This window comes from Hemicordylus capensis, chromosome 4 (assembly GCF_027244095.1).
Source record: "Hemicordylus capensis ecotype Gifberg chromosome 4, rHemCap1.1.pri, whole genome shotgun sequence".
Taxonomy (NCBI): domain Eukaryota; kingdom Metazoa; phylum Chordata; class Lepidosauria; order Squamata; family Cordylidae; genus Hemicordylus; species Hemicordylus capensis.
Window position 1 is genome coordinate 69700131 of NC_069660.1, and position 11957 is coordinate 69712087.

The following is an 11957-nucleotide window of genomic DNA, read 5'->3' on the forward strand; positions in this document are numbered from 1 at the left end:
CCACCGCCATTTTCACGATGTCTGAAGCTGCCAGTGTCAGGCGGAGAATGTTGGCTGCTGACCCACCTCAGCCTGACTTCACCAAGCCAACTTCAAATGCTGGTTTCAGATGGGCTGAGTTCAGTAGTTAACATTCTCTGCTGATATTTGCCCAACAATAGCAGCTTCAGATGTCACTGAACTGACATCTGGTAGTGGGAGAATGCCCAGCAGCTCTCCTGTTCGTACTTGCCACGTTAATGTGAAGCTGCTTTATAGTGTGAAGTATTATTCCTATGGATCACCAAAAACTTGTGCTATAATTTCCCTTGAGTTTCATATTTATGAAAAGATTAGGCTGTCAAGGGGTGGGGGGAGGTGGGGAGGGAGAGAGAGATTAAGCAATGCCTTGTTTGAACACAATACAAGATAGATCTTTCCAGAATTTTGTTTACTCCATTAATATGTTTCCAAATAACTTATTGCTAAAGACCGGATTCAATAAAATATAAGTTGATATGTAACTCTGTGACTATCCCCAATATGCAATGTGCATACATTAACACCTCAACGGTCTTCAAAAAGACCCTTTATTGTGCAAAAATAAAGTTAGTATGCATAAAATAAAAACGTTTTGGCATGCACACCATCATCAGTTAAACAAACACAGGTAAGAGGCCTCTTCTGTTCCCCAGCTGTTACATTTAGAGCAGATAACACTCTGTTCTGTGAATCGTGGAGAGATAATGGGATAATGGGTGGGGGGTGGAGAGGAGAGGAGTCACCTAATTATCTAAAGAAGGTAACAGCTGGGAAACTGAAGAGGCCTCTTATCTGTGTTTGTTTGTGTGTTTGTTTGTTTGTTTGTTTGTTTGTTTGTTTAACTGATGATGGCGTGTACACCGAAACATTTTATTTTATGTATACCAACTCTATAAAATATACACAAATTGATATGAATGAAAACCCACCATTGGGACATGGTAACCTCAGCAACAAAAAAGGCTACCTGTTTCTGTGCACATTTAGGGTTTGGGTTGTTTAAATCCACTCTGGACCTGATAGGTATTACTCTCTATGGACCATTGGGATGCCTTTGTTAACTGAATTAGAGGGTGGAGATGTGTACATGTTTTGCTCTCTCTATCTTCCATGGTTGGATAGCACAGAAGAAAGGCCAAGAATTGATATAATGGTGGTTCACATGCTGTGCAGCATAATGGGGACGCTTGCAGAGCTGCCCATGCGGCTGCAAGGCTCTAAAAAATATGCCTGCACTGGTGTGGAGGTGGATTGTTCCACTACTACTAACTGTTGCACCATTGTACCTTGTGACATTGTTTCCATTGGGAATGACGGAAATAGTGTCGCAGTATACAGTCGTGCAGTGGTTAGCAGGAGCAGAACAGCCAACCTCCACAGCAATCCTGGCAGCTCTGTAACAATTCCCATTACACTGCTGAGAATGTGAGCCACTGGGTTTTCTTGCTCATAAATTAAAACATTGGGGAATGAAGCAAGATGGGGTGAGGACAGGTGTTTGTGCTGATATGGCTATACCGTGGACAGGGTGCTGCTGCCCCTTGCGGCTCCTATTCAGGGGTGTAGCAAGGTTGGCGTGGGCCCAAAGACAAGATTTTAAAATGGGCTCCCCTCACTGAAGCTCAGCTCATGAAGTAAAGAAATCTTAAATGAGGCTGAATAGTGGTAACAAAAAAGCACACACACACACACACACACACACACACACACACCACTATAGAACATCATCCTAAATTATTTTTTTGAAGGTTTTGTAAATTGTGGATGATGCAAGTCATTTAATGGTACTAGAGAAAGACATGCTGTTCTGGTAGCTCCAGGTCTTAACATTCACATCAATTTTGGAGGATGAATACAACTGAAAGAAGCCCTGGCGGGTGCGTGGCTGGGAAAGTCAGTCTTGTGACTTGCCTCTGGGGGGCCCCCCAGGCAGTGGGCCCCCAGACAACGGTCTCCCCTTGCCCTATGATAGTTACACCCCTGCTCCTATTCCACCGATGATCGGTGAGTGCTAATGCTTTCCAGTTACCTTCAAAGAGCCAGTTATAATTCCCTTCATGTATTTGCTAGTAAAAGTAGCAAATTACGATATAGATTCGTCGTACTGCTAGGTTTATTCATTTACTCATGTAATAAATCTATATCCTGCTCTTTACTAAAACTCAGAGCAGCCTACATGCCAAAGCCTGGAATTGATAGCACCTTAACATGCAGTTGGCACAGCCTCTTCTGGTGAAGATATTTAAGGCTCTAAGAAAAGCTTTTTAATGTCTGAGTAACCTTCCTCTGTAGTATTCCTATAAGGCAGGCCAGTCAAATTCACAGCCTCTGCAAGTTTTGCAGGCCTGCCATAAGAAAAATCCAAGAGGTCCTCTCAGCAGGCCGTAGCCTTAGGCTCCAATTACTATTACTAATTCTTCTCTTCTCTCCTCCTCTCTTCCTTCCAGCACAGGCCCTGGCTGCTGTGAACGCTGTGAAATTCCACGGAGCCACATTTTAATACACGAGTCTGCACCCCGACACAACCCCTAAACAATGCACTCGGTCATTGTTACAGTTCTCTCGGAGCCCCTCCTTCGTTGAGCTGTGAGAACATTCAGAAAGGAAAAGCTGCCTCTGAGGAAAACAGGGGTGTCTCACCTTGGCCCAAGTTTCCCCCACCCCTGCCACCACCATGGCCCATACCAGCTGCCCAGACAAGCCCTTTGAAACCAGTAGTGGATGCAGCACCAAGGAGTGGTTTCCATTCCACAAGACAGGTCCTCTCCATCAGTGGGACAGACTCCATGCCAAAGGACTAGCAGCTTAAGGTCACCTGGTGCCTGGAGTTATCTTGGTAAAGAGACAGCCCTGGACTGGAACAGGGTGCTGGTGAAAGCAGGGGGAAGCAAAGCTTCCCACACTAGTGTGGCTGTCTTGTGGGATACATCCTCTTCTACTAGGGCAGGGAAGGCAGAACTGTGTGAAGAATTACTTGTCTTTCCAGGGAGTTTGTAACTCTCCACTCAAGTAAGCACCAGATTTTCTTCCTCTCACACCTTTGGTGTCTCCTCAGCCAACCAGAATGGCTTTAGCGTCCTTAGTCTCTGGAGCTAAGCAACCTGTGAAATCTTGCACGGCCACGCTTCTCTGCTTATGCTCACAACCATTCACAGGAAAGGAAAAAGGGAGAGGCATGAATCGACAAACAGAACTTAATGTATGTGGAAGGTGGAAAAACACTACTGAAACAGAAGGCTGCCAGTGTCTGAGGGGGGAAAGCAGAAGAAGCTTTGGAGTCTGCTAGCTTGCAGGAATATTGCTACAGCGGAGATATGCTGAGGTTCTCTTCTTTCCAAAGCTGAGAGTGGGGTGGAACAGAAGGTGTGTGCAATGTATGTGGACATGTAGTGAGGGTGTGGATGAAAGAGATGGTGGGGGACTGAGAATTGAAAACTTAGATGGCCGGAATTAGCCTCTAGGTGAGCTTTAATGCCTTCTGTGACTCAGTGAGACCTATTTGCCTGTAGACACAAAGCAAAACTGGGATTGGGTGGGTGATGTTTCTTTCTTCTTGCATCAGAGCCAGTTCAGAATCAAGCTATCAATGCATACCCACTGAAGATGGGGTTGTAGCTCAGTAGAAGGTCACATGCTTTGCATGCAGAAGGTTCCAGTTTCAATCCCTGGCATCTCCAGGGAGGGCTGGGAAATACCTGTCTGAAACCCTGGATAGACAGCACTGAGCTAGATGGACCAATAGACTGTTTCTGTATATGGCAATTTCCTGTGTACTATGTAGCTGCCTCCTAAGTGCTCCAGGTCATAAATAAATTTCGAAGACAAAGGGCCAAGTAGGGAACTATGTGCTGGACAGATTGCTACAGCTTCAGCATCTTATGTACCATCCCTTGAATCAATGGATTCTGCTGCTGAAGACAAAATGAGATGGGTCACGAGTCGGTCCCCATGGGATAGATGAAATAATCTTCTCCTGGCTGCTCTCCTCAGTGAGTCCTCTCTATTCTGAATGGCAACGGTCATGATGGATCTCTGCCATTCATAATGTCTCTGTTCTCCAGCGGAGCAGGCTGTAGGTGATTTGGAAGTAGTTCTCACACACATCTTTAACCACCTTCTCTGTGAAGACTACAGCTGCATGGTAATCATTGCTGGGACCTTTCAGAGGAACTGGTCTTCTGTACCGAGAGGACAGAGCATTGCTCCACCTGCTCCAGTCTCATCCCATCTCAAATGAACCTGCTCTCCCAAATGAGGTTCCATTGTTTCCTCAATAGTTGGAAAGAACAATTTATTTATTCATTCATTCATTCATTCAGTTTTTATGCCACCTTTCCTAAAGCATCTCGAGGCGGTTTACAGAAGTTAAAAAACAATAAAATTCCCTTAAAATCACATAGAAAACCTTAAAATCAGTTAAACAACGGGGCTGTTCTCATGCACAGACAAAACTGGACTAAGGAAGCCTAGCCCAGCTTTGCAGGCACATGAGAACCACCAGGAACCCTGCAGCTCTCAGCAGTGGTGTGGCATCAAACCCGCCTCTGGAGCCCGCCTTCAAAATGAGGTTAAGGGAGCAAGCTGGTAGGAGAGGAGAGCTGATCTTGTGGTAGCAAGCATGACTTGTCACCTTAGCTAAGCAGGGTCTGCCCTGGTTGCATATGAATGGGAGACTAGAAGTGTGAGCACTGTAAGATATTCCCCTTAGGGGATGGAGCCACTCTGGGAAGAGCAGAAGGTTTCAGGTTCCCTCTCTGGCTTCTCCAAGACAGGGCTGAGAGATATTCCTGCCTGCCAGTCTGGGTAGACAGTACTGAGCTAGATGGCAGCTTCCTATGTTCCTATGTAAGCGCTCCCTTAACCTTGTTTTTTTCTATTGTCTGCCAGCCCCAGCTGCTTGCAGCCAGGGCTGGGAGCTTGCAGGGCTCCCTGCTAGTGTCAGGGGATCCCCATAATACTCATGCCGTGCATTATGGGAGTTCTGAGGGCCTCCCAGCCCCCAAATCTCCCTGCTGCCAGAAGTGGCGAAGGATCATCTGGTTGTGTGATCTGCACACCCAGCAAAGAGGAATGGATCATTTGTGGGGGAGGTAAGCTTTTAAAGCCTTCCTCCCCTCACCCCTTGAAGCCCTTGGATCGTGAGAAAGGGCTCAATAAAAACCATAACACACCAAAAAGCACCCACCACAAAAAAGACCACAGAAATAGGAGAGCTGAGAGACCTGACATCCCCTAAGGGGTAAAAGCCTGAAGAAATAAAAAGGCCTGTAGTTGTTTTTTAGAAGCAGCTACAGATGTCAAAGAGTAGAGATTCACTGGGAGAGCATTCCAGAGCCTGGGGACAACAACAGAGAAGGCCCTGTCCTGCATGTACAACAGTTTAAACTCTCTCAATGTCAGCACAAGAATGAATGCAAAAGGGAGATAGATTAATTCAGGCACAGATAAAGGACTCAGGAGATTTACTTATCTTCAGTTAAGGTACCAAGATCCCCCCCCCCCGCCTCTGTAGTTTATTCCAATAGTTCTAATCCAGTTGTCCAACACTATTTGGACCCAGGAGTCTTATTTAGATCACGGGTCTAATTCAGACCTTCTTTTCCATCTGTAAGGAAACATACATAGTAAGGCCTTTCTGACTCGACTGGGACAGAGATAATCAGCTTCTGGATTCTTGGGAGCTACTCTGTTGTCCAGACAGTGTTCCAAGAGCTGGAAATATATCTTGTCACACATTCTGACCCCTTTGCAAGTGGTTTGGTTCTGTACTAAAGTTGGCACAACCTCACAGTAAGGGCTTTGCAGGTCTGTAACACAGCACTCAGGCATGGACAGGGCATTACACAGACCCAGAAAGAGATATAACTGTATAATGTAGAATCTCTCTCTCATACACAGAAATTTTCTTTTCCTTATAAGTAGACCTGTAGACCAGGTGTTTTCCTATTAAAGTTTAGTAAGGTCACTGCAGGGCAGATACTATTGCTTCACAGACCACATGCAACCTGCAGGCCACCAACTGGACATACCCAATGTTGGGTTCAGCTGGACAAAGTCTTCCCAAAGTAGTTGCTTCATTCTGCCTCAAATTATATTTTGGTGGAAATAACCAAACTGTGTTGACTATAGATCAGAAAACAGAGATGCAGCTGGCTTTTCCAAAGAGCTTACCTCTTAAATTCCATAAAGCTAGATTTTCAGAACTGGATTCTCACCCAGCCAACATTCTGGGCTTCTACGGAATTGACACTTCAGATTGTAATTTGACTTCTAAGTGGCAATTTAGTTCTTTTGAAATGTTGATACAGTCACAAAAGAGGTTAGTAACTTCATTCAGGGCTTGATTTTGACACATTCATTCCCATAAATGTGTTTGCTGGTTTTATTCAAAGATATATCAATTCTGGAAATTCTGTTTCCATACAGAAATATATGAAATAGCACTGCTTCAATGTCTAAAATCTGCAGTTTGAAAATGAAATATTCAAGTCTAATTTAGACTGAGTATAAGTTTTGTTTCCCTACTTCCAAATCAGTGCTCAAATTATCAGGGCAAAGGGGGCTGGCCCCTATTGTTTGTGATGTCCCCTTGGGTAATGTTTTTAGAAAGCTACAGTGGGAGTGTGATTTGGCTAAAGTTGGGCAAAGTTATCCAGGGTACATGGTTATATATCAGCAGATGACAAGCCAATGAAAGTAAGGGCTAAACAGGAGATGATGATGGCAGACCCATTGCTTTAAGTGCAGGTTCATTCTAGTCTCATATGTAGCGGAGATGGGTGAAGACTGAAGAGTCTGATTTAAGAGCAAAAGTGGTGTGCAAGAGATGAACCTTCTCCATGCTCAATGCTTATTGCCCCCAGCACCCTACAGGTGCTTTTGTCCCAGGGAGGCTCACTTCTCAGGGCCCAGCTGAGAAAACAGTTATGTTATCAGTCAGTTTGTAGAGTAGAGCAGTAAACTGTGTGGGAAGGACAGTCATCACCTCATGCACCCTTTATCTCTTTAAATCAGATGCACATGCACACACATTAGCTCTATTCCAACATTATAGCATAAGTACATACATTCTCTAGACACATGTGCATGTTTTTGTTGTGTGAATGACTGTAGATGTCTTCATTTAAAAAGTGAACCTGGGTACAAGCCCCCTCAAATGCATGGTAGAATTAGGAAATGTACTACTGTACATGCACTGAACATAATGTGTGGGATAGCTGTCCATGTGTCAATGCATGTACAATCTAGGTACGGTGGGCCACATACAGCTCTGCAAAATGTAAACAATTCAGCACTGTCCACAGTACTGTATGTGTCTAAGCCACTGCCCACACTGTTGCACAATTTTAAATAGGAGTGGAACTGGGCAGTGATTTAGATCACACAGCTGTGTGGGCAGCTGAACCATCCACATGTCACTGCACTATATGTTGACCGCTGTAGCTAGATTGTACATGCATTGAGCATGATGTGTGACTAGGGCTACAGTGTATGAGTAATTGCAGGAGCTCTGTCTACAAAATGAAAAGGAACAACTACAGAATCTCCGTGTGATATCTTCCAAAGATAAGCATGCAAAACCAGTCTTCACCAAGACTTGGTTTTCCCTTTATATAGCTCTTGTAATTTAAGGATGTGTCAATGGGATGGGGCTGACTCAGCACAGTAATCTGCAAGATGAGCAGATTCTTTTCCAATCCCAGTGTTTATCCCTGCTGGTCCTCATAGGGGAGACTGGGGAACTGGGGAAAGAGCAACAATGGCACAGTCTATTGGAAAGCCTCTTGTACAAATTATTGTACAATACGGTCTCTTTTGTCAGGTTCTGTTTCCTGCACATTCATTTTAACACCAAAGTAGCAACTGGTGAAGTTTTCACCTGGTCTCTTCCAAGAACCCACATCAATAGATATCGACCAGAATTTTAGGTTCTCCTCATCTGTCACATAACACAGTGGAGAATTGTTGGCAGGCGGCTTTTTAATCAGTAATTTTTCCACCTTCCTGTTTAATAGAAACTCTGAATTCTTAAAACAAAAAAATAACCCTTTGTGCAATAGATAGAACACTCCAGGAATCAGTGTTTTAGTTCGTAGTTTAGTTTCTCCTTTAGCAATACACGTGACATTCCACAATAATAATATTAATAATTGTTATTATTGGCTCTACTCCTGTAGCAGCACCTATTAGCTCATAAAAGCTGTCCCTTCATAATCCTCTACATGCCTTAATATATGTTTTATGGAAATTATACAGTGATATGTGCTTACATATATATCTATATATTTGTTTTTCTTTTCTCATCATACTGTTTCGTTTTGTGCTAACTTTTTCTTTCTCTGTGTACAGGGCCACTGAAGTCAGCCCTGTCTTTGAGTTACTGAAATTGAGTCACTTTGGGCAGTTTATCAGAATAATTAAAAGAAGAAGAATATTTAAATAAATAAATATATTTTCTGCTTTTATTAAAAGCACATTTATTTAAAATAAATAAAAAGTGTCCATGTAAAGGAATGATGCATTTATTTCCCTGGTGTTCGGCACGATGGTGCTTTGTATGTCAGGGGCCCAGTCCTCAATGGATACCACTGGCATAGCTCAGTTGAAACATGTGAAGCTAAGTTAACTGCAGCCTGTTGGGTCTCTGGCCTGGAAGGTACAATGTAGGACTTTAGCATATCAGGGACCATAAAGATTGTCTTGCTGGTACACAGCAATCCCACTGGGATCCTTGCAATAGAGGTGGCTTTTTAATGTCAATGCCACTTTTTCTTTTTGTGTTTACCTCCCTTGTGTTCACGTGAATGTGTTTTAATATGGCTAGCAGAGAGGTTCCCCTGCAAAGCAGCTGGTCTCTCTCTCTCTCTCTCTCTCTCTCTCTCTCTCTCTCTCTCTCTCTCTCTCTCAGTCATGATCACTCTCCCAGCTGCTAACCTTCCCTTCACACATTCTGTGGTGTTGGGGATAAGTGAACCCTTCTGATGGTACTTGCATTTTTCCTTGTTGTGAAGGTATCCTTGGAAGATTCTAAATGGCGGTAGCTCAGTAGCAAGGGAAAGTAGGAACTGAGGAAAGGCCTAATTTTGCCACCTAAAGGATTGTCTGTTTAGACTTCACCCTCCCTGCCCACACATCATTGAGAGGGCTCCTCATTCTCTCTCTTTGGGGGGACCCTGAAGTCGAGCTCCTACTTGTGGGCAAGATGTGGAAGTCACTTTGAAAGGATTAGTGGAGCCATTCTACCAGCATTGAAGTTACAGGGGGTGCAGCAAGGACTGTACCACTTTCGGGGCCTCTTTTTTTTCTGTCAAGAAAGTGCTGGAGCCTAGTCCCTGCTACACTCTCCCCAGCAACTTGAGTACTTCTCTCTGCCATTGAGGAAGGGTAAAATAAATGGCATGAAGAATGTGAAGGAATTTTCTCCACCTCTCACTAGCCCTCTGTCAATTAAAGCTAGGTAGAATCTGTGACCAATTATTGCTAATGTCACTTTAAGCATTTTGAGGTTACAAGTTGTGGGCGCTCAACAGAATGCATTTAGGATCACAATTTTGCAGTATTGTGGAACATGTTTTTAAACTTTTATTTTAAGAGGGGTTTTTTTTCCTTCTAAGAAGTACACTTTCATATGCCAGCAGCACCTGTAACCAAGGAAAACTGCATTATTTATGCACATTATTTGGAGCAAAATTTTGCTAGTGTTAGACAGATTTTAAAATTATCAAAGAAGCAATGTGATGTTGATGTCTTTCTTTTGTATAAAAGTGACCTTAGATGACAACAATTTAAAAATTAGCAGAATCTGTGCTTCAAAACCATATGTCAGTGGTTTGGGGTTCTTCACACCAAACCAGTGGTTAATCTTTCCAGTAATTAAATCCGCAGTGGCTTGCTTAATATTCCCTCCCTGAAGCATTTGTTCTAGATGTAGCTACTTTAAGAGGTCAAAATCTCACACAAGGAAAAAAATGCATTTGTACCTTGCAAGTTTGTATAAAGCAAATAAATAAAAATTGATGGTTTGTAAATAGATTGCTGCTCCTCTCATTCTTCTTGGTATGTATACATAAAATGTGGGGAAAGCAGAAAGAGGAGTGGGCAGTGCTAGTTTGAGTGCTGGCACTGTCCAAGGTGAGGCCTATATGCCACAGGTCACACCCCCTGATGCTGGGGGCAGCCTCAGAGGGTGGGGCCAGAATTGCCTTCCTTTCACACCCACTCTGCTTTTCCCCATTGCTGCTGGGAGCTCCTCCCTCTGCTCCCTCACTGCTGAACTTGCAGTTCAAAATCCATCATTGCAGCAGGGAAGGGTGGAGCAGGCATGTGAGGGAGGCAATGCTGGCCCTGCCCACTGATGCTGCCATATTGGTCCAAATATAACCGAAGAGAGAGACAAGAAGGAAGGGAGGCGGCCAGGAGCCAGGGAAGCAGCAGACAGGTGAGGCAGCACCCAGGAGGTGGGAGCAAGTTAGGATGCCCACCCCATTGTGGAGGCATCATCTGAAGGTGTCATCTCACCATGGACAAGCTGTCCCTAGGAGTGGCAGAGCAGTGCACATAGCATTCTTCCTAGAGTACTCCTCTCTCTCTCCTCTCCTCTCCTCCTCCCTCCCATTACATGCAGGGACACATATGGTGCAATGGGCAAGTCTTTCCAGCAGGTCACTCAGTGAGGGGATAATCAACTGGTCTGTTGATAATTTAGTTGCTGACCCAGGCAACATACCTGCCACATTGTTGTACAACAGCATCAGGCATCTGGTGCCACCATAATAATCTCTCATATGTCAGAGCACTAGGGGACCTGCATTCTTAGTATTCAGGCTAATTCAGGCTGGTCAAATGTGTAAAAGCAGCATGCATGTAGAGAGGACCATCCATGAGGTGACCTACTGTATGCAGAGCAGGTAAAAATGGTGCATGCATTCAACATTTGTGTCATTTATTTCCTCAAAATAATGTAGCCCTGATATACTATGTGAATAAATTCTTAGTAAAGGTTTGAGCCCGCCAAGTCCTTGTCCATCCTACAACTGCAAAGTACTGTTGTAGTTGTACAAACTAAAACTGTAAAGTACAAGGAGTGATAGCTCCAGAACCACAAGCAACTCCAGAACCACAAGCAACTTTGAGCCTCCCAACCTAATGAAGCCAGTACTCAGCTGAGGCCAAACTGAGCACAAACTCATTCCAAACTGAGGTAGAATGAAACCACCTGAACTGAGATTCCTGTTTCATCTACTTCCCCAAATGAAACAAACATGTCTCTCTTTCATAAGTATTTGTGAGTGCGACCACACTTTTTTTCTATGCCCAGGGAAGTGAGGCTCAGATGTTAAATTAATGTGCAATTCTGGTTCCTCATGATACTTCTGTATTTTATTGTTCAATATCCACAAGAACATACGAAAGATGAATATATAACATGCCCACAAACACTTGAAAAGAAATAGATGTTTACATCAGAAATGGAGTATGAAATAACACTTCTTCATATTTCAAGTGTACGGGATGATTCACTTGCTGCCAATGGTCCCCCTGCCTGAGTGTCCTTAGCTATCAGCCAGGCACCAATAGGCAACATAGGTATCTCCTTGTGCCTTACGGAAATAAATCCTGTGACTCAGACATGCATCATGCCCCAGCCACTTAATTAGCCTCCTATTATGATGGGATTTCTCTGCTGCCAGTTTACATGAGAACTGGCCCATGCATTCTGTGGACAGGAATAGTCTTGTGCACTACAGAAGCACATTCTGAAAAAATTGCACCAGAGGGAAACGTTTTTCTGAGGCAAACAGAGAATGCTTGTATGAAACTAGAGTGGTGGTCGGTAAGGTGCTATGTAATATGACAATGAGCAGATGTGCATACCTGAGTCACGCATCTGGTACAAACTCCCAGATTCCAGCATGCACAGGTTTCCACCCTGTCCT

General features: G+C 43.9%; 1 protein-coding gene and 1 long non-coding RNA gene across 17 annotated transcripts in view; one reads left to right on the forward strand and one right to left on the reverse strand.

Annotated features, from left to right (window-relative positions):
* PLEKHA6 (pleckstrin homology domain containing A6) overlaps positions 1–10053 on the forward strand; it is a 265991-nt gene extending 255938 nt beyond the window's left edge. For 15 of the 16 annotated variants that reach the window (XM_053246370.1, XM_053246369.1, XM_053246371.1 and 12 more), the window contains one exon: positions 2469–10053. Coding sequence is in view for 1 of the 16 variants with exons in the window: in XM_053246366.1 (XP_053102341.1) it covers positions 2469–2521 (53 nt within the window). In the remaining 15 variants the exon portion in view is untranslated. The remainder of the gene's footprint in view (positions 1–2468) is intronic. The other variant, XR_008306233.1, reaches the window with a different exon arrangement.
* The window catches only part of LOC128323378 (uncharacterized), a 40890-nt gene that overhangs the window by 28571 nt on the left and 362 nt on the right, over positions 1–11957 (reverse strand). The window lies entirely within an intron of this gene.